General features: G+C 41.5%; 1 protein-coding gene across 5 annotated transcripts; it reads right to left on the bottom strand.

The window, feature by feature from the left end:
* Positions 1-649: 649 nt before the first annotated feature.
* zgc:113516 (uncharacterized protein LOC541449 homolog) lies at positions 650-20,775 on the bottom strand. 5 transcript variants are annotated; one of them, XM_017723491.2, is made up of 8 exons: positions 20,545-20,775; positions 17,833-18,095; positions 14,014-14,157; positions 12,936-13,078; positions 11,974-12,057; positions 11,716-11,876; positions 2,834-2,907; positions 650-1,156 (listed from the first exon to the last, which is right to left on the bottom strand). In XM_017723491.2, exons 1-8 carry the CDS (start codon positions 20,683-20,685, stop codon positions 1,087-1,089), a joined length of 1,080 nt encoding a protein of 359 aa, XP_017578980.1. In that variant the 5' UTR covers positions 20,686-20,775; the 3' UTR covers positions 650-1,086. The 5 variants fall into 5 exon arrangements, 2 of the variants coding, with proteins under 2 accessions (XP_017578980.1, XP_017578981.1); XR_001859106.1 differs by lacking the exon at positions 650-1,156 and adding an exon at positions 10,009-10,148 and having other exon boundaries at positions 2,832-2,907; XR_001859108.1 differs by lacking the exon at positions 650-1,156 and adding an exon at positions 10,009-10,145 and having other exon boundaries at positions 2,832-2,907.
* Between the last annotated feature and the right edge of the window lie 2,718 nt (positions 20,776-23,493).

Here is a 23,493-nt window from a genome sequence, read left to right as displayed (position 1 = left end):
CTTCTGGGACGACGGCCATGCAGACTGAGTTGATGCATTGTGCGGCGTATGGTCTGAGCACTGATAGGCTGACGTCCCACTTCTTCAACCTCTGCAGCAATGCTAGTGGCACTCATGTGTCTATGTTTGAAGCCAACCTCTGGATATGACACTGAACACGTGGACTCAACCTCTTTTTTCGACCCTGGCGAGGCCTGTTCAGAGTGGAACCTGTCCTGGAAAACTGCTGTATGACCTTGGGCACCATGCTATAGCTCAGTTTCAGGATGTTAGCAACCTTCTTATAGCCTAGGCCAACTTTGTGGAGAGCAACAATTCTGTTCCTCAGAGAGTTCTTTGCCATGAGGTGCCATGTTGAATATCCAGTAGGCAGTATGAGTGAATTGTACCCAAAACATCAAATTTAACAGCCGTGCTCCCCATTCACACCTGGAACCCTGGAACTCTAACGAGCCACTTGACACCAGGGAGGGACAACGACACAATTTGGACATGTTCACTTTGAGGTGGACTCACTTGTGTTGCCAGCTATTTAGACATTAATGGCTGTGTGTTGAGTTATTTTCAGAGGAGAGGTAAATCTTTACTGCTATATGTGCTGCACACTGACTACTTTAAGGTATAGCCAAGTTTCTATAGTGTCGTCCCAGGAAAAGATAGAATAAAATATTCGTAGAAATGTGAGAGGTGCAGTCACTTTTGTGAGATACTGCACATAAATGTATGTAAAATTGTTTTTATGACATCGCAAAAACAACAAATATGTTACTTTCCATATGTGGACCATTTGGACTGAGGTATGTTTTGACACTTTAACAATATTTGCATACTACTAACTCTTATATTCCAAAAAAGTAAAGTCATTTCAGTTTTCATGACTATGGGCCCTTTAAATGAGATCTCCTGGATCAGTGTTGATGCTATATGGTTCCTGAGAACATTCATGGAGAACATCAGCTGCTAACAGACTGCGTTAGCTGGTCAGATGGGTGCTGGAGGTAATTTCTGCTCGAACGTAGAGGAGAATGTTGCTGTGTCTCTGAGGTAAAGCTGTAGTCTGAGTGTGAAACAAACTCTAACTCAGTGTTAAGGAAGCTTCATTCCAAAATACTCCTCCTTCTTCTCAAAGTAGTAGCTCAACCGGGCGGCTGCATACCTGCAGAGGAGAGAGGAAACATGCCACACACAGATTACAGGGACAGTTCACTCAAATGTACACAGCTCCCCCTTCCTTACTCCAAATGTAACTGATTAGCCAAGGCATGTCGGGTGTCTGAAGTTTGCCTGTTTAGTTTTAGCACTTGAGCTACAAGTCAGTCCTAATTACATTTTGTAAAGGCAGAGTTGCTTATGATCTATTTTAGATTTTAGTACACATGTAGCAGACAGACTGAGCTCTGCTAAAGCCTGAGTAGACTGATGAATCAATGTGATCAGTTATTAATCTCAGCGTTACTGAGCTCTGCTAAAGCCTGAGTAGACTGATAAATCAATGTGATCGGTTATTAATCTCAGAATTACTGAGCTCTGCTAAAGCCTGAGTAGACTGATAAATCAATGTGATCAGTTATTGATCTCAGCGTTACTGAGCTCTGCTAAAGCCTGAGTAGACTGATAAATCAATGTGATCGGTTATTAATCTCAGCATTACTGAGCTCTGCTAAAGCCTGAGTAGACTGATAAATCAATGTGATCAGTTATTAATCTCAGCGTTACTGAGCTCTGCTAAAGCCTGAGTAGACTGATAAATCAATGTGATCGGTTATTAATCTCAGCATTACTGAGCTCTGCTAAAGCCTGAGTAGACTGATAAATCAATGTGATCGGTTATTAATCTCAGCATTACTGAGCTCTGCTAAAGTCTGAGTAGACTGATAAATCAATGTGATTGGTTATTAATCTCAGTGTTACTGGGCTCTGCTAAAGCCTGAGTAGACTGATAAATCAATGTGATCAGTTATTAATCTCAGTGTTACTGAGCTCTGCTAAAGCCTGAGTAGACTGATAAATCAATGTGATCAGTTATTAATCTCAGCGTTGCTGAGCTCTGCTAAAGCCTGAGTAGACTGATAAATCAATGTGATCAGTTATTAATCTCAGTGTTACTGAGCTCTGCTAAAGCCTGAGTAGACTGATAAATCAATGTGATCAGTTATTAATCTCAGCGTTGCTGAGCTCTGCTAAAGCCTGAGTAGACTGATAAATCAATGTGATCAGTTATTGATCTCAGTGTTACTGAGCTCTGCTAAAGCCTGAGTAGACTGATAAATCAATGTGATCGGTTATTAATCTCAGTGTTACTGAGCTCTGCTAAAGTCTGAGTAGACTGATAAATCAATGTGATCAGTTATTAATCTCAGTGTTACTGAGCTCTGCTAAAACCTGAGTAGACTGATAAATCAATGTGATCAGTTATTAATCTCAGTGTTACTGAGCTCTGCTAAAGTCTGAGTAGACTGATAAATCAATGTGATCAGTTATTAATCTCAGCATTACTGAGCTCTGCTAAAGCCTGAGTAGACTGATAAATCAATGTGATCAGTTATTAATCAGTGTTACTAAGTTACTGAGCTGAGTATTGTTTATTTTAAATTAATACTCATAGTTTCTTCAATTTCTGTTATCAGCTGACTGTAAAGCACTTTGCTTGAAAAGTGCTCTGTATATAAAGATTCTTCTTCTTCTTCTTCTTCTTCTTATTATTATTATTATTATTATTATTATATATGCATTTCACATTTTTCCACAGTAGTGACTACTTTTCAATCTGCCAGACGTTCCTTTGTTTACCATACAGGGTCTTTCCGTTTATTTAAGAAAGACTCTAACTCACCGTTGGAAATCAAAGTCAATAGTGGAATGTTTGGCCTGTATAAGAGCCCAGAGACCCCAGGAGAAATTAGCCGCCTGGAAACACATTTACACACAAAAACAAGACAGCAGTTCAGAAATATAAAGCAACATTTGCTCTATATTGCATATAAAAATGTTGTTTCAACGTAAATAAAAATCCTCTTTAATTAAATCCAAACATTCTTTAATTCCAAAAGAGTTTGGTGTGTAAAATGTAAATAAATGTAAATAAAAACAGAAGGCAATGATCTGTAAATCTCAAAGACCCAAATATATTCACAATAGAGCATAGAACACATATCAGATGCTGAAAGTGAAACATTTTACCATTTCACGAAAAAAATTACTCATTTAGAGCTTGACGGTATAAACACATCTCAGAAAAGTTGGGACAGGGTCGTGTCCACCGTTGTGTAGCCTGCCCTCAGACCAGCAGTCTGTAAACGTCTGGGAAGTGAGGAGACCAGTTGCTGGAGTTTGGGAGAGGAATGTTGTCCCATTCTTGTCTGATGTGGGATTCTAGGTACTCAACAGTCCTGGGTCTTTTTTGGGTCTTCTTTGATGGATTTTTCATGACATCATGCACCAAATGTTTCTATTGGTGAAAAGTCTAGACTGCAGGCAGGTCAGTTCAGCGCCCGGACTCTTCTTCTGCGAAGTCATGCTGGTGTGATGGATGCAGTATGTGGTTTATTGTCTTGCTGAAATATGAAGGCCTTCCCTGAAATTGACATTGTCTGAATGGTAGCATATCACTGTTGTCGGAAGAAAACCTTGTATCTCCATTTTTGCCATTTTTCAGTTTTTGGCATAATTTGAAAATACCTGTTGTCCTTCACATTGTGGTTAAATCCTGTGATGGTTGCTTTCTTGGGAACTGGTACTATGGTGGAATGTTTGAAGCAGGAAGGTACGACACACAGCTCCAGTGATTTATTAAAGAGTGCTCTAAAGACTGGTGTGAGCTGGTCAGCGCAGACCCTCAGACAGGAGGGTGAAACACCATCTGGTCCTGGTGCTTTCCTCACTTTTTGTCTCCTGAAGAGTCATTGCACGTCCTTTTTGCAGATCTTCAGAGCAGGCTGAATGAATGGCTGAGTGACAGAAAGGTGTGAATCTATGCTGAATGGATGTGTGTAGCTGGGCTTTTCAAACCTGCAGTAAAAGGTGTTAAGCTCAATAGCAAGCTGACAGCCACCCATTGTCTGAGGGGGTGTCCGTTTGTAACTGGTGATGTTCTGCAGGCATTTCCAGACAGTTGATGGCTCATTTGTGGCTTCAGTCGTCGCCAAGGCAAAAACCCGGGTGTGGGAGGAGTTTGGTGAGGACTTGGAAAGTGACTTTAAGTCGGCTCTGAAAAGATTCTGGCAAACCGTCAGGCGACTCAGAAGGGGAAAGCAGTGTGCCACTAGCACTGTATATAGTGGATATGGTATGCTGCTGACTTCGACTGAAGACGTCATTGGGCGGTGGAAGGAATACTTTGAGGACCTTCTCAGTCCCACCGACACGTTCTCCAGTGAGGAGGCAGAGTCTGGAGACACGGGAATAGGCTCATCCATTATTGAGGCTGCAGTCATTAAGGTAGTTAAAAAGCTCCTTGGTGGCAAGGCTCCAGGGTTGGATGAGATCCGTCCCGAGTTCCTCAAGGCTCTGGATGTTTTGGGGCTGTCTTGGCTGACACGCCATTTCAACATTGCGTGGACATCGGGGGCGGTGCCACTGGATTGGCAGACTGGGGTGGTGGCATTCGACTGTGTTCCCCGGTTTATTCTGTGGGAGGTGCTTCGGGAGTATGGGGTACATGGCTCTTTGCTACGAGCCATTCAGGCCCTGTACAAACAAAGCAGGAGCTTGGTTCGCATGGCCGGCAGTATGTCAGACTCGTTCCCAGTGAGAGTTGGACGCCGTCAGGGCTGCCCTTTGTCACCGATTCTATTCATAATTATTATGGATAGAATTTCTAGGCTCAGTCAGGGGATGGAGGGTGTCCGGTTTGGTGACCTCAAGGTCACATCACTGCTGTTTGCAGATGATGTGGTCCTATTGGGGACATCAGGCCATGAACTTCAGCTTTCGCTGGATCGGTATGCAGCCGAGTGTGAAGAAGCCGGGATGAGAATCAGTATCTCTAAATCCGAGACCATGGTTCTCAGGTGGAAAAGGGTGGAGAGCCCTCTCTGGGTCGTGGATAAGCTCTTGCCTCAATTGGAGGAGTTTAAGTATCTCGGGGTCTTGTTCACGAGTGAACACAAGGGAGCGGGAGATTGACAGGCGGATTGGTGCTGGGTCAGCAGTGATGCGGGCTCTGTACTGGTCTGTTGTGGTAAAGAAAGAGCTGAGCCACAAGGCAAAGCTCTCAATTTACTGGTCGATCTACGTTCCCTCCCTCACCTATGGTCATGAGCTTTGGGTAATGCCCGAAAGAATAAGATCGCGAATACAAGAGGCTGAAATGAGTTTCCTCCGCAGGGTGTCTGGACTATCCCTTAGAGATAGGGTGAGAAGTTCAGTCAGACGCAGAGTAGAGCCGCTGCTTCTTTACGTTGAGAGGAGTCAGTTGAGGTGGTTCGGGCATCTGGGCCTGGGAGTGCCTCGGAATCCCCCCCGGAGAGCTAGTGGAAGTGGCTGGGGAAAGGAACGTCTGGGCCTCATTGCTTAGGATGCTGCCCCCATGACCCGAACCCCGGAGAAGCGGAAGATGATGGATGGATGGGTGTATAAAAAGTGTTTCCAGATTAGGGCTGCATCTCAGGTGAGTTTCTGTTTCTCTGTTTTTTTTATACCACAAAGTACATTTTCTTAGATGTTTTTCTTTCTTGCTTTTATAGCATTAATGAGAGGGACATGAACATACCTTATAATAAGCTTACTGAAAGAGTGTAGGGTCAATTCACCAACCGTTCTTATGAAGAAACACTCACTCCATTTTCACGAAGATTCTGATTCACCAGTGTTCTCTTATTTGGGATTTATTCTTAGGCAAGAATCTGCACTGTAATGGGTCAGGCCACGATGCCAGCCACCAGGAGGGGGCCAGGAGACCTGCTAGGCACAGCTCCAAAAACTCCAACTCCCAGAAGCCCTAGCAGTAATCAATGCTGACTGGTTGCACCTGAGGAATGCTGCATAAAGGTTTGCACCAACTGCAGCTCAGCATTGCACCTTTGTAAAGGGGTAACTGGTATGGTACTATAGCTCAGGTCGGTACAAAGAGGAAGAAAAAAAGAAAAAGCACTGAAACCAGCAAAAGAGAAGAGTAGAAAAGAACAGAATGAGAATCTAAAGGGCAAAAGGTTTAACAGAGATCAAAAGAAAAGATAAAATCCAGTAAGGCTGGTGAGCTGAACTGTGGAAAGCTCAGCTCGCACATGTGATTCCATATCAGGGTCTTATAAGAACAAGCTGTTCATTTTTCCCATTCTAAGCCCATTTTCCCCTTGAGCTTGAGGGTGTTTTATTTTATTTTTTTTTTTAAGTTTTCCCTTTTCAAAGAGGTTTCTTTATTTGAGCATGCTGGCCTTTGGCGTCTCCTTTGTCTGCCATTCCAGCTGTTTCTTTTCCAACCACTTCTTATAGCAGTCTTTACACCTCTTTCTCTACAGCTTCAAACCTGACATCCACTATCGCCCCACATAGTGACACCTCATGCTAAAGAGTATTTTACTTACTACTAAGGCTGTAATTAACAAACTAGTTGCTAAACGCCCAAGAGCTCCGTGCTTGGGGCCACCACCCCCTGTCCCTTGACATACACACGCTCGAGCTCAAAGGTGAGAACAGTTCTATGCTTTAAGAGCATGACATTAATCTGACGTAGACCTGTTAGGATCTTTCTCAGGAGCACACTTAAGAACAAATGCACAATGTTTGTGCATTCCTCCAGTAGGAAGGTCATTTAATGGTAGTCCTTCTGGGGCAGGTTGTCACACTGATGATTGGAATGGTTGCCACTGTCTTCACTTTTTTGTGGTCTAAAACATGTTTGTGTATGCCCTTGTGGAATTCTGTGATTTGATAACTGATTTCTTCAGATATGAATTTTGTTAAATTCTCTTATACATCAAACAAAACGATACATCCGATATAGATTTCTATTCTTATTGTGGTGTCACAAGTCAGACACAGGAAATGTTACACTTAAAGGTGAATGCCCTCTTCATTGAACTGGAAGCAAGGGGAAAACCTTCACCCAGCACCCCTGAATAACAGGGAAAACCTTGGGGAAGGTCACTAATAGCCATACAACTACACGGCAGACACCAACACCCGCTGTAACCATCCCACAGGCCAGTGCAGCATAACGTAATCTACACACAAGCACATTTCCAACCACAATACTGTCCTCTTGTACCAGAAGCACAACACCTCTTGAGCTCCTATGGAACACCACACACCCCTTGACTAGTCCTGACAACCCCACACAGGCCAAACAAAGTCAGTGCGGTGTGCAGGAGCATGTCACCTCCACCACAATCTCTGTAGCCAGGGTGTCCATGCTCATTGTCCTGTGAGTACCGCAGGGCCACGTCCTTGCCGCAGCAAGGTGCACCGGGTTGGTGCGCCGGGTTCAGAGAGACCGAGAACTGCGTCTTCCTCCTGAGTGTGGTGGAGCTCCTCACAGTGCACAGCCTCACGTTCTGTGCTACTGGGGGTGACAACAGAAGCAGCACCACTCCACTCAGACACCTTAAAAAGAAAAAGCACTGAAACCAGCAACAGAAAAGAGAACAGAAAAACAGGGGTTGCACAGCACTGCATCTCCTTCACAAGTTCTTCAGCCTTCACTCCCTCAGTTATGGCCTCTTGAGAGCTGGCTGGTGCAGTAAGCAGCACATGCCATCTCAGTTCCTCCAGCAGCAGCACACACAAGAAGTGCCACAGCGATAACTCCTCCTGCATCACCTTCTCAAATGTTGGATATGCCTGCTGAACCATCGTGCTCAGATCCTCTGCCAGCTCACCTATTCTCTCTCCTTTCAACCACCGCCTCTCAGGAAGCAGATGCCTGACCCACCACCTCAGTGGCACATACCTAAAGTGCAAGCAGGCAAAGTTTATTTATATAGCGCTTTTTTACAGCAGGTGTTGTCACAAAGCAGCTTCACAGAACAATCAGTGTTGCAGAAAGAAAATCAGGGTCTGAGCCCCCATGAACGTCACCAGTGGCAACAGTGGCAAGGAAAAAACTCCCTAAGGGCAGGAGGAAGGAACTTTGAGAGGAACCAAGACTCAGAAGGGGAACCTGACCTCCTCTGGTCGACACCAGACAGCAAACACTGTTAGTATAAAGTATTATTTTACAAAGTGGGAAAAACAGGTAGGGCAGCGGTTAATTACGTTAGTTTATGATTGGCGGCAGCAGCAGCATCTGAGGGTGAGGATTGCAGTGTTGTACAGCAATAGTGGTCAAGCCGGTCCAGAAGGCTGGTGAGCAGTGGCATCCGATCAAGGAGAAGAGGCAGCAGCATCAGACGCACAGGATGGGCAGCTCATCAGCTTGGCAAAGAAAGGAAAAGAAAAAGTCAGTTCTGTAATGAGTGACTGATCACAGATTACAGTGTTAACAGAGCAGCAGAGACTCCAGCAGGTCTAGATCTGACAGGGAAGACTAATCACCAAAGGCTTGACTATACAAGTAAGTTTTTAGCCTAGACTTAAAAACTGAGGCTGTGTCTGAGTCCCGAACATTAACAGGAAGATTATTTCAAAATGGGGAGTGCTTTGTATATGAGAGCACCCCCCCAACGTAACTTTATTAATTCTGGGTACCAGTAGTAAGCCAGCACCTTGTGATCTAAGTAGGCATGATGGTTCATAGTAGAAGAGAAGTTCACTCAGGTACTGAGGGACGAGTACATTTACAGCTTTATATGTCAGTAATAGGATTTTATAATCAATGTGAAATTTAACTGGTAACCAGTGCAGGGTTGATGAAACTGGGCCGATATGGTCGATCTTTCTGGTTCTTGTGAGACTCTGGCTGCAGCGCTCTGGACTAACTGAAGCTTGTTGAGGCTGGAACATCCAGACAGCAAGGCATTATAGTAATCCAGCCTTGAGGTAATAAATGCATGAGCTAACTTTTCTGCATCCTGTAGAGATAATGTATTTCTTAATTTAGCAATATTGCGGAGATGCAGGAAGACTGTTCTAGGAATATTAGTTATGTGTGTCAAAGGACAGATCGGGGTCTATCACGACACCAAGATTTTTAACAGATAAGCTTGATGCAACTGAGAAATTGTTAAGTTTAAGTGCTGAGTTAGACAGTTTGTTTATAGCTGCTATAGGACCAAGAAGCAGGACTGTTTTATCCAAGTTATATAGGAGAAAGTTACTTGACATCCAGTCTATGTCTTTAAAACATTCCTCAGTCTCGCTTAATTTTATCATCTGGTTTGCTTAATAAATATATGTATAACTGTGTCATCGGCATGGCAGTGGACATTTATGCCATGTTTAATGATAATGGTGCCCAGTGATATCATATATATTGTGAATAATATAGGTCCTAAAACAGAGCCTTGTGGAACACCATATTTTTGCGAGGACAGATGATTCACCCTTTACATTAACAACCTGATGCTGATTGGTGATAGGATCTGAATCAGGAAAGAGTTATTCCTGTTACCTGATTTCTAGTCTATCTATTATGGTGTGGTCTATTGGGTCAAATGCTGCACTAAGATTGAGGAGAACTAGAAAGGACACACTTCCTTTGTCAGAGAATAATGAAATCATTTACAATTTTTACTAGTGCTGTCTCTGTATTATGATGTGGCCTAAAACCAGACTCAAAAGTTTCATGTAAATGATTCCTATACAAATAGGAACTTGATTGTTTTGCTACCACTTTTTCCAAGATGTTTAGGTCTATAATTTGATAGTATGCAGGGATCAAGGTTAGCTTTCTTAATCAACGGTCTAATTACTGCTAGTTTGAGTTTTTGGGATGTTACCAAAGCTAAGAGAGGAGTTTATTACTGACCGATAAGTGTCACTGATGGGCCATGGCCAACACCACTAGGTCACCATGCTACTCAGCCAGCAGGTCCATTAGCATCTGGAGCACTTTTCTTTCTAGGTCCAGATATCGTTGGATCATGGTGACTGCTGGCTGTCCTCAAGCTGGGATCTGCTACTGAGCCTTACCGTGCTGTTTCTTCAGCTGTCACCACTGCTGGGCCTCAACACACTGCCTCCTTCCCTGTCTTCAGTCATGCTCTGTCCCTGTCTGCCTAGGAGTTTGAAGCGCCACTCCACTCCTTGCCGCTGGGGATGTTACCCCACTTCTGATACCAGTGTGATGTTGGTGTAGAATAACATGCAGGAAACATTACAAATGTTCTTTTAATGAACAGGCAGCAAGCCTGGCAGAACTGCTGTTCTGCACCACTGAATAACAGGTGGACAGCTGGGAAGGTCACCAATATGGCACATAATGATCCACTTGTTTCATGAAGGACAGCCTGAGCTTTTGATACATCCTTGTTCATTTGAATATTCACCATTTGGATTGACAAAAAAAAAAAAATGCGGCAACCAACCTCCTATTGAACATTTTACCAAACTGCAAATACAACATAATTTCCAAAAAATTGGACGCTGTGACAAATGTAAATAAAACAAAATGCAATGTTGTGCAAGTCATTTAAATCCTGTATTTCATTAAAAATGGTACAGAGACAACAGATCAAATGTTTTTATTGTTTATATTTATCTTTATATTTTTCCCTCTTTAAAAGACTGCACCATCAAATAGTGCAATAATTCAAGAAACATTTCTCAACATAAAACAACAAAACTTTTGCTTTTTATCATCTAGGGTACAAAAATCATTATCTCTGAGCCCGTTGCATTTTGAGCCCATTACACTTCTGACAGCCACTGCCTGTGAACACAGTTAATCACTGCATCCACAAATGCACGTTAAAGCTCTAAAACACTAAGAAGAAACCAAATATAAACAGGATCCAGAAATGCTGCCACCTTCTCGGAGTTCATTTAAAATGGACTGAGGGGAAGTGGAAAAGTGTCCTGAAGTTCTTTTGTCTATTTTGAAATTTGTTTTTTGGAAATCATGGACACTGTGTCCTCCGGGCTAAAGACCACTCGGCTTGTTATCCGTGCACAGGTCAACAGCCATTATTCATGATGGTTTAGGGGGGCACTAGTGCACATGGCATGGGTGACGTGCTCATCTGTGAAGGCCCCATTAATGCTGAACGATATATACATGTTTTGGCCACATATGCTGCCATCTAGATGACGTCTTTTTCAGGGAGGGCCTTGATTTATTTCAGCAAGACAATGTCAAGGCACATTCTGCATGTATTACAGCAGCACTGCTCCGTATTAAGAGTCTGGGTGCTAAACTGACCTGCCTGCAGCCCAGACCGGTCAACACTGATCATTTTTTGAGGATTATTAAATGGAAAAATACAATAAAGGAGACCCTGAAACTGATGAGCAGCTGAAATCCTTTTTAGAAAACAGAAAAGAACTACAGCAGCGTCTCCTCAGTTCCCGAGCAATTACAGAGTGCTGTTAAAGAAGAGGTGATGAAACACAGGGATAAACAGACCCTGTCCAAACTTTTTTTGGACTGTGTTGTTTGCATCAAATTCAAAATGGGTGAATTAAAAAAATAAATAAATAAATAATAATAATATTCATACTATTTTCCTTTTAAAATATGGTTTAAATGATTTTTGCACGTCATTGCATCCTATTTTTATTTGTGTTCTGCATAATGTCCCAACTATTTTGGAAATGGGGTTATATTTGTAGACTATAATGGTGGTTTAGTGAGGTAATGAGGTCTGTCACAGCCAATTTAAAATGCAGAGAAGGCCTCACCAGTGAAAACTTGCAGACTTTGATGTAGAGTTCCTGCACTTCTCTCTCGGTCACTGCAGCATCCACACCACTGCTGCTCTTCAGGCTGTGCAGGTATTCGGTTAGCCAATCCCACTGTAGATCCTGACTTGGGTACAGACTATAATCCACATTATTTACCCCTAACATCAAAAACCAAACATGGCGCCACTCGTTAGATTTGTTCAGAGCTATTAAAGGAAAGAATTTGTAAATGAAATATTAAACATTAAATATCACCTGCATATTCATTGAAGTGGTTGCCAATGTCATACGCTTGGTAGTTAAAGTCAGCATATTCATAATCAATGAATTTTACTGCACCTATAGGAAAAATGAGCATCAGTGATTTTTATATGCTGATGTAACACATCAGTACTCATCAGATATTAGTGTCTGGTCTGACTGTCTGAGACACAACCAAAAAGAATGACACAAAGTACTGAATTGGTTCAAACTGCAGCCCCCAGTAAAAACTATTAAACATTTATGATTCAGATCTTAGATATTTACAGTGATTATATTAATATAATAATATAACCCAAGTATATACAACCATCATTTTATTATCATGTATTTTCTATTGGGAGGAGTCTGTCCCAAACCATAAACCCTAAATTTACTATAGCCTGATTCTAACCACGCCCCTGCATTTTAGGGCAGGCAGTTAGGCTGCATCCCAAAGTCTGAAAATCATTTAGAATATCACCACTGAAACACGTTTTCTGCAGTTCAGCCCTTTTTAGTGTTTTAAAGTAAAATATTTTAATGATTTTAATGATTTTTATGTGTGAACAGCTGTTCAAAGCCATGTTTGCTGGTCATGAACTGAGTTTCTGAGCTCAAAATGAGCTGAAACGGTCACTCCTGAAACACTGCTGAAATGATTGTTCTGGTAGTGATACTATAGGGTGTTCAGTCATTAGGTTTTTATAAAATAAACATAAGCTTTAGAGTCACTCAAAGCAGAAGGGTTTAAGGCTTTTAGTCCAAGATCCATTAAACTCCTGAAATGTGTTTCAGCTCTGACTCTGAACCAGTTCAACAGAGTCATCCCGGTTTAGTGTGAACTCCACACGGATTCAGATTTAACCTGTGAGACAAAAGCCGAAAGCACAGCCCTGTGACTGGTTCATGTCCGCGAGTGATGCGACAGGCTAAATCACTTGTTATTGCTCCAAGTTTTAAGTTCTTCCTGTTACCTTCAGTGGAATTGTAGATGATGTTTTTGGTCAGGAGGTCATTATGGCACAATACAATCGGGGAGTCCACTGCAGTTAAGTGTCTCCTCAGGTTCTCCATCTCCTTCAACAGAACATCCATGCTTGGAAGCTCCAGCTGGGAACTTGGAAGACAAACAATGTTCAGAACATCATTTCCTAAATGGAACCCAGTACAAAAAATGGGTTTATTTTAAATGACTAGAAATCCTTTTATAATGCTCTAGTAAACAGAACCAGAAATGTGCAATTTGGGTAAAATATCCTCTGGCTGTGTGTGTGTGTGTGTGTGTGTGTGTGTGTGTGTGTGTGTGTGTGTGTGTGTGTAATGTAAAAATTAAAATTTTTTTGTGAATAAACATTATGAAATTAACAATGACGTTTAGATATCTATCTAATGTATGTATAGATCATCTGATGTATGTATAGATATAGATGATATATAAATAAATATCTATATCGTGTGTGTGTGTTGGTGTGAGTGGATCCGACACAGCAGTGCTGCTGGAGTTTTTAAAACACTGTCCACTCTATTAGACACTCCTACCTTGTCTGTCCACCTTGTAGATGTAAAGTCAAAGACGATAGCTCATCTGCTGCTGCACAGTTTGTGCTGGTCATCCTCTAGTCCTTCATCAGTGGTCACAGGATCCTGCCCACAAGACACAGTTGGCTGGATCTTTTTGGTTGGTGGACTATTCAGTCCAGCAGCGACACTGACGTTTTAAAAACTCCAGCACAACACACATTAACACACCACCACCACGTCAGTGTTACTGCAGTGCTGAGAATGATCCACCACCCAAATAGTACCTGCTGTATGGGGCTCCATGGGGGTCCTGACCACTGAAGAACAGGGTAACACAGTATGCAGGAAAACAGATGGACTACAGTCTGTAACTGTAGAACTACAGAGGGAACCTATATGGTCAGTGGAGCTGATAAAATGATGAGGGAGTGTAGAAACAAGGCTGGTCAGTGTAAATATATCAGACTGTGGCTGAAAACTTCTGGAAAGGTCTCCAGCCTTAACAGCTCTCTTGAAGCTTAGGTTTCTCACCTTTGCTGTAGATGAGCATCACTTGAAGCAGAGTTCTGGAGTAAGTTCAGGTAGTTGGACAGTTTTGACCACAGAACCGGCTGAAGAGACGATACGGCCTTTGGCTTTATAGAGTGGAGTTTTCCCATCTCTGCGGCAACCAGCCTGAACATCAACACAGCGTTGGTGTCAATTTACAGACAGCACTGCTGAAGCTTTTATACACACGATAGCAGCTCAGCTCATTCGTCCCCATTCAGCCCTAAATGTTATTACTCTTTTGATGTCTTTTATATCTGGTTTAGGTTGAGTGACAGTAAATTTTTTATTCTTACTTTGACAATTATTTTGAAAAGCATATTTTTAAATCTGTTTTTACGCGATTAGGGATTGCCTTCCTCCTTTCCTGGCCTAATTATGGCTACTCCTGTATTGGAACGTGTAGTAAGTCTATGATATTTAAGTACTGATGATCCACATTAAGCTCATATTACATACAGTAATATTTATCACAGCAACATTGTTGGTATTTACTCATTTTTGATTGTTATTGTTGATCTTATCATCGTATACATCTTTTTACCAAGGAAGGTTGTTCAAGGGTTCTTTACCAAAGACTATATGGACCCATGAACACTCAAAGAACCATTTGCATGCTTAAATGGTTCTCTGCATGAAATGGTTCTTCAGATTGACTCAGATTGAGAATGTGCTGTATTTGGTTGTGCATAGAACCTTTTGGAAAAGGGTTCTCTTTAGCACCAAAAAGGGTAGGCTATTGTTATGATGTCAAGCTTACAATAGAAGAACCCTTTCTGGTGCTGTATAGAACCATATATGACATGTTCTCCATCGAGAACTATTTTACCATGCAAAGAGCCATTAATCATGCAAATGGTTCTTTTGAGTGTTCGTGGATGTCTTTACTGAAGGCCCCTTAAAGAACCAACAGTTTTAGGGGTGTAGCTTACTCCATATGCTGCAGCTCACAGAGCAGCACTGCTGAAGTGTACTGGGTAAATTAGAGTGGTCATAACTCAATACAGATTAACAGAATAATGAGTGTTATTGATCATAATTTAAATACCGTTTCACTCTGGAAAACCTGAGTGATTTTATCCTGTTTTCCATTACGCTGTATGATCAATATTGTGAGTTTTAAACCGTCTACTGTGTGTCTACTCTGTGCTGAGCTACACTGAGGGAGAGATTTATTTAGGCACTTTTAAATCATCTGGAAACTTGTATCGTCATTTTTGTTTTCCTTTTTTTTTCTTTACATAATCTGAAAAGGCCAGCTGCCCTTTAGTGATGAAAGCATAAACGCAATGACTGCTGGGATAGGCTCCAGAACCCCCCCCCCCGCGACCCTGAGAGAGAAGTGGCTAGCTCACCCCCCCCTCTCTGTATGTGTCCATTTGCTGGACAGGCTGTGAAGACCCGAAAGTGGACTGAATGTAAATGCCTCGGTCTGTCCGGCTCCACAGCTGCTGGAGGAAGATGCCTCTGTTCCAGCAGGTGGGCGACCACCTCATGAAAAGCTACCACGCGGCGATCCAAGTGATGGGCAGCAACGATGGCAAATCCCTCCTTCCCATGGAGCCGGATATCTCACTGCCCGGAACCCACAGCCTCAACTACGTTGCATTTACTGTCCTGTGAGAGATGCTGATTGGGGCGTGCCGTGTCAGATTGTATCTGATTAGTGTTTCAGGGATGACAGCCGGTTTGTTTTTGTTTCTAATGAATTCCAAACAAAACGTTTGTCTTTTTGGCATTTTTTTCAGTTTTAGCATAATTTGAATGTCTGTCCTTTTATATTGTGTCTAAATTTCATGAGGAATCAACCAAAAGACATGTCTGGTTTCAGAATTAAATGTCTAGTTCAATTGACTTATATTAAAATTAAAGTATGTTTTTCCTTCTACTGTAAAGTTCTGATTTTGGAGATAAAAATCGCTGCTGTTGGAATTAAACCTCGCATTCCAGTGCCTGGCTCACTGTAAGCACTACTGTCTACAAGTTTGTCTCAAACTGAGCTTTGTCTTAAAGAAACGACGCCTGCTCTGCTTAGCTAAGTTTGTGCTTGCTACCTCAGAGAGCATCTCACAAAGACTGAGGCCAGTTCTTAAACCCATGTTATGCATTTCAGACCTTTAACTGATCATCTGTTTACATAACGCTCGTCTTACAAAATGCTGAGTGATCATTAACTCTGCTGGAATCTGATTTGTTGCCTTTCAGGTGGGTCAGGTTAGTGTTTTCTGTCCTTCTATACAGATAATAAGTGTCTGACTGTCCGTTGTGCCCCTAAACTTTCTTTAAGCTTTATTTTTTCTTCTCTGCCAAAGGTCATTTTAATCCATCTGTGTTACAGCTTTCTTGATTAGGTCTTCACTTGGATTGAATCGCAGTGCGAATGGTGATTCAACACTCAATCTTCTACATTTAAAAATAACAGGAAAAAATACAGATTTAGGCTTAGTCTGTGGGATTAAACTTTGTCCTGGGCTAAACTGCAACATAAGTGGGGGTTTCTGCATTAAAGATTCCATTTAGGCTTAGAATTAAAGGTGCAGTGTGTAAGATTTAGGGGGATCTAATACACTGAGTTTATCAGCTGTAAGTATGAATCACTGTTATCTCATATCTACATTGTGAGCGGCTCCTCTTCAGCAGAGGCTGCCGCCACCGTGTTTCTACATTAGCCCAGAACAGACAAAGCAAACATTGCCTCTAGAGGGCGCATTTCATGCTTTCACACTGAAGCTGCAGCTTGAATTTGTTGCTGCAGTAGCTTCAGGTGGAAGACAAAAGATGGTTCTTGTAAAACCATGAACATTCAAAGAACCCTTTGCATGATTAGGTGGTTCTTTGCATGGTGAAAGCGCTTTTGAAATAGAACGTGCTGTAGATGGTTCTATATAGACCTTTTTGAAAAGCATTCTACATAGCACCAAAAAGGAGACAAGCTTAATGTTGTGACAGTAGCAGAACCCTTTTTGGTGCTACCATATACAGAATCTTTTTCAAATAACACACTCTCTACCAATCTGAAGAACCATTTCACCATGAAAATGTTGCTTTAATCATGCAAAGGGCTCTCTGAGTGTCTATGGTTCTATAAAGAACAAAGTTCTTTACTAAAGAACCCTTGAAGCACCATCATTTATAAGAATGTAGAAAGAAGAAGAATCAGTAGTGGCTTTTTCCTAGCTGGACCTAGCTGTTTTCTGCTGGACAGGTCATTTAGCATACCAAATGCAGTTTCTTGCTTGCTAGCTTTAGCTAGAGCATGGCCATGAGTATAATAACCAACACAAGTAACCCAGTAAGCCACCGCATGTTCTACCACATGCTTGGAAAGGGAGGAGTGAAGGTTGCAGTCTGCAACCTCACCACTAGATGGCACTAAATCTTACACACTACACCTTTAAGCTTGGCTTGGATGCAACATTTCAAGGAGCAACCTTTACTTATTAAATAACTTTTATATTGTGCAGAGGTTCCTTAAACTTTGAAAAGGTTCCTCACACTCACATTGCATACCAAACGCATTACAAAAATAAGTTTCGTTATGGAGACAAGACTTCATAGAGCATTTTTAAGCATATTATTGCTGCCCAGAGAAAAACATCTATCTCCTTTTTTTTGGTCAATTTTTAGTTTTCTGCATCATTTGAACATGGTGATCATGATGAGTGGACCAATAGAAATGCTCCAAAATACTTGTTGAGATACTTGTTCTTTAGACAGCGACACTGAAAACATGTGGGTTTGAGCTCAAAACATGAATTTTAGATGATCAGAAATTCAGCTGTTTCCAGCTGTAGATCCAACCTGTACACAGCAGGCTGGGTGAGCAGAGGGTCATCCAGCGGCGTTCCCTTCAAAAACTCATAGCAGATGCCGTTCTGAAAGCTGCAGTAGAGCTGAGGGCCACAGCCGTGCGCATGCAGCAGCCGGAACATCTCCAACTCTCTCTTCCGGTCCACGAAAAGCTCCGTCTTGCGGCCATACACGCGCACCAGCACCACAGCGGCCTCCCCCACCGAGCCCACATAACAGCCCACCAGCCGATTGGTGATTCCCTCTGTAAACACCTGTTCACCAACAAACAGTTACTGTGTCCTATAGCAACCTCATCCAGACTTATTCAAATTTAAAAAGGGTCAAACCCCAATTAGTCTACCAGTAATTAAACGGTTTAGGTGTAAACTGAGCGGTTCAGAGCGGTTTGGTGTGAAACGCTCTGTTCTAGATGAACTTACCGAGTCAGAACTGTTCACAGTGGTGGTGATAGGAACCAGACATCCCCTCTAAAAGCTCCTCACAGAAAGTTCCTACATGAAATGGTTATGAATTCACTGCCTGATGACTGAGACACTGTTTCACATTGATTATAAAATTCTCTTACTGACCTAAAACTTTAAACGGACTCGCCCCTCAGTACCTGAGTGAGCTTTTCTCCTACTATGAACCATCACGCCTACTTAGATCACAAGAAGATCACTAGAATTAATAAAGTTACATCAGGGGGGAGAGCTTTCTCATACAAAGCCCCCCAGCTCTGGAATAATCTTCCTGTTAATGTTCGGGAATCAGACACAGCCTCAGTTTTTAAGTCTAGGCTAAAAACCTACTTGTATAGTCAAGCCTTCGGTGATTAGTCTTCCCTGTCAGATCTAGACCTGCCGGAGTCTCTGCTGCTCTGTTATACTGTAATCTGTGGTCAGCCACTCTTTACAGAACTGACTGCGTTGTTCTTTCCTGTCCTTCCCGAGCTGAATAGCTGCCCATCTTGTGCGTCTGATGCTGCTGCCTCTTCTGCCTTGATCGGGTGCCACTGCTCACCAGCCTTCTGGACCGGCTTGACCACCACTGAGCTTCTTGCTTTACAATGCTGTGCAGTCCTCACCCTCAGATCTTTTCTTTTCCCACTTTACTATAATACTGTATACTAATAATGTTTGCGATCCGGTGTCAACCGTAGGAGGATGGGTTCCCCTTCTGAGTCTTGGTTCCTCTCAAGGTTTCTTCCTCTTTAGGGAGTTTTTCCTTACCACCGTTGCCGCTGGCGACGTTCATGGGGGCTTGGACCTGGATTTTCTTTTCTTTTTCTTTTCTTTCTGTAATACTGATTTGTTCTGTAAAGCTGCTTTGTGACAACATCTGATGTAAAAAGTGCCATATGAATACATTTTGCTTGCTTATGATAGTTTAGAGAACTTAAACTCCATTCATGGTGGAGGGAGACATGCCGGGATCTGTGAGGCAAAATAGTCCCCAAAGAAAACTTATTATTCCAGATTTTTCCCTATTTTCCATCAACATTCCATATAAACTCAGAAGACTTGTGTAGGTTCTCTGGTGGTTCTGGATGGTAAATAAAATGTTTGTGTTGTAGTCATGGCGACGCCTGGTTCCTGTGACCACCACTGTAAAGACGTCTGAACCATTTCACACCAAACCGCTCTGAACCTCTCTGTTTACGTTTACATTTTCACTGTAAATGAAGTTTAACACTGTAGACCAAACCTCTTTTGATCTGGAGAGTACCAGGAGGAAGTCCGCTCTAATAAAGATGTTCATAGGTAGCTTTTAAATTCAAATGAAGTCCAGAATTTTGCTCTACCATCTCTTAATTCCTGGCCTTAATATGCACACTTTAAAAAAGAGGGTTCTTTAGAAAAGGGTTCTTTACACGTTGAAGTCGTTCTTCAGATTGATGGACAATGTGTTTTATCACCAAAAAGGGTTCTGCTATCGTTGCAAGCTTGACATTGGGGCTCTTTTCAGAAAGGTTCTGTGTAGGACTATTTACAGCACATTTCTTGATCAATTTGGTAGGACCTTACCAGAACTCTTTAATCATGCAACGTTGATGGTGCTACATAGAACCACTTTCTTTACTGAAGAACCATCTTTTTTTAAGAGTGTATGCTGTTTTCAGCATTGTGATCAGAACTGAATTAGTAATGTGTGGATGTCTTTTGGTCATATGTTAAAAATATTTTCTAATACTTTGGGAGAATCTGTACTTGGTCAGATACTGAGAGAGTTGTTAAAAGCAAGGAGGGCATAGCAACCGTCACTAACCGATATGAAGGTGGAAACCTCAGTATACTGAGTTTATTTATTTATTTATTTATTTATTTAGGTATGTCTTTTCCTCGTGTGGTTGCACCACTGACAATCACCGCTGTCATCGCTGGTGTTGCTGCTTTTGATGTTTTGCTTTTTGAACATTCGTTTTGAACATTCATTTGAACGTTCTTGTGTTCTTTGTGTTTTGCTTGTTAATGAAATATTGATCACAAAAAAGAAATTAATTAGTAACTGAGGAGATTTTGTTGCTCAGGAACAAAACACTTTCTATACAAAACAACTTCAGTTTTCATGATGTAGAATTTCATTTAATTTCTACTATAAACCTTTGAAATCCAGAATGAATGAGACTATGTATTTGTGCAATTTTTAAGCTGCATATTGTAAGAGAACAGCCAAATAAGAAGAACAGTGTTAGCTCATTTGTGGTAACACAGGACTTGCCTTCATCTGAATATCCTCTGCTTTCCATTGTGGCCTCAGCGTTTTAAACAGCTCTGTGATCCCGGCTCGAGGAGCATGCTCGTCCAAGCACACGTCTATGTGCAGCAAGTTCTCTTTGTAGTTATTTGGGACAGTGTCCATTCCTGCTTTTTAGAGTCCACAGCTAAACAGACTCAGTCCAGCACCTTGGTGAGGTCAGATCCACACTCAATAGAAAGTGCAGAGCAGAGTGCAGTCTGTGGAAACCGGTTTTTGAGCATTAGGTGGACCTGTGCCATGTGTCTGACACATAAAGACTGGGGGCTTGTCAAAGTGCAACGTCCGTCTGGGCATCTTCACTGGCTGACCTATGTCCAGCATTTATACATTAACTCTACTGTTCAGAGCATCAGGTTAAAAAGTCTGAGAAATGTCTGTTTAGTGTATAAATGTGGCCTCGTGATATTATAAAACAGCATGTTATGTAACCATGAGAATGTTTTCAAACTCGTATAGCTCAGACTTTAAACTTAAAGGTAGAATGAATTAATCTCTTGCTCTTTATGCTCCAAGCTCTCTCTGCACACTCAAACCCATAAATCCGTACCTTTAAATCTCCACCTGACAGTATTCCTGACATGTTCCTACCCTGAGAGGCTTTGAAAACTTAATTTAAAAAGTGAGTAACTTTTAAGCACATTTGATCATTTTTAGATACGGTTTCTATACCGTATATTACCATATATACCATATCCAAAAAAGTGCAAGGATGCTGTGCAAAATGTAAATAAAAACAAAATGCAATGAGGTGCAAATCATTTAAGCCCTATATTTAATAGAAAATATCAAAGACAAAAGATCAAATGGTGAAACTGAGAAATTAGTTTTTTAAAAATATTTGCCCATTTTGAATTCAATGCCAGCAACATGTCCCAAAAATGTTGGGACGAGACAACAAACGGCCAGTAAAGTTGTGTAATGCTTAAAAAAAACACCTGATGGTTGATTGACGACAGGTCAGTAACATGATTGGGTATAAAGAGAGGCAGAGTCTTTCAGAAGTAAAGATGAAGAGGGGTGCATCAATCTGTGAAAGACTGCACCATCAAATAGTGCAACAATTCAAGAAGAACATTTCTCAACATAAAACAGCAAAGAACTTCTGCTTTTCATCATCTACGGTACATAATATCATTAAAAGACTGAGAAATCTGAGAAATCTCTGTATGTAAGGGACAAGACCAAACACCAGTGTTTGCTGGCCATGATCTTTGGGCCCTCAGGCAGCACTACATTAAAAACAGACATGATTCTGTAGTGGAAATCACTGCATGGGCTCAAACACTTCTGAAAACCACTGTCTGTGAAAGAGTTCATCACTGCATCCACAAATGCAAGTTTACCTTAAAACACAAAGAAACGAAATATAAACAGGATCCGGAAACACTGCCGCATTCTCTGGGCCTGAGCTCATTTAAAATGGACTGAGGGGAAGTGGAAAAGTGTCCTGTGGTCCAACAAATCAACATTTGAAATTCTTTTTGGAAATCATGGATGCTGTGTCTAAAGACCACTCAGCTTGGAAGCATACGATTGTCCAAAATGTCTTGAAGCTGGAACTGGAACTAAGACTTGGAACCAACCCCTGAAAAGGAACCCCATATCATCCATCCTCCACCAAGCTTTAGGCAGGTAACGTTCTCCTGGCATTCGCCAAAACCAGACTTGTCCATCACCCTGCCAGATAGATAGCGCCGAGTGGTCTTCTCACAGTGGAAAGATGGACAGAAACACCTGTGGATGTTTTCAGATCTGAAGCAGCTTGATTTTCTCCTCTCTCTCAAAGATGAAAGCTTTAAATGCTGTTTATCTAATGGGGGCAGTCTTGGGGTTGAACAGCTCTTCCAGGTGATTGTTAGGAGACACATTTTCTCTGTAGCTTTTATTCAGTTTTTGATCACCAGTTTTGGAGACTTTTGGGTTTTTTCCCTTTTAACTTTCTCCTTCCTTATGTCTAACCTTACAAATATCTCATAGAAATGAAAAACTGCATTTAATGGCTGTTTATACTGTAAATGTGCTCGAAACAAATGTTTCGTTTCATTTCTTTTCACAGAGTCAGACATAGATGAGGATTCTCATTAAGTTTGGTCACATCTTCCTCCTCTGAAGGCTCCTGGATGTGCTCTCTGTAAAAGAGACAAGCATTTATGCATCGTTATGAAAGTAGACAACAGTGTTGGACAGTAACTAAGTAAATGTAATTAGTTACTGTACTTAAGTATTTTTTTCATGTATCTGTACTTAAATATTTCCATTTTGGACGACTTTTTACTTTCACTCCACTACATTTCAAAGTCAAATGTCTTACTTTTTTACATTTTGAGAAATCTGTCATTCCTTTAGTTTTTTGTGTGTATAAAAACGTAACATGTCAAAACAAAAGAACCACAAAGCATCATACCAACTCAGTGCAGCACACGGTTCAACGTCAGTGCAGCAGCATAAAAATTTGGGAGCACATACGTCGACCTAAATGATGGAATTAACTTAATTCTATATTGTGGTCTATTTACACAAAGTTATGTACACATATGCAGTCGTGACTGGCATGTTTCCTTTTTTCTGAATTCATACAAACACTTTCATTTTATGGTAAATTAGTTACGGTTAGTTTATGTTTATGAACAGAGACCTACAGATCAATACAGTAAAGGAAAACCTATTTGTGAACCTGTGTTTAAAGCAGGTTTTATTCAACTTGTTACTAAGTTTCAAAGGACTCTTAAACTGAAACTTTGCTTGTGTGTAAAAAGTGATTTCAGAGCCACTCGGTTCTCCCTGATGGAAACTGTTTACCTTCAGTGTTTTGTGCTTATGATCATTTTAATAGACGTCAGTCTGGTTATAAAAATGATAACAGGACATCAGAGCCAGAATTAATCTTTTAGTACTTTTACTTTATACTTA

This window comes from Pygocentrus nattereri, chromosome 8 (assembly GCF_015220715.1).
Source record: "Pygocentrus nattereri isolate fPygNat1 chromosome 8, fPygNat1.pri, whole genome shotgun sequence".
Taxonomy (NCBI): Eukaryota; Metazoa; Chordata; class Actinopteri; order Characiformes; family Serrasalmidae; genus Pygocentrus; species Pygocentrus nattereri.
This window is presented reverse-complemented; position numbering and strand designations above follow the sequence as displayed.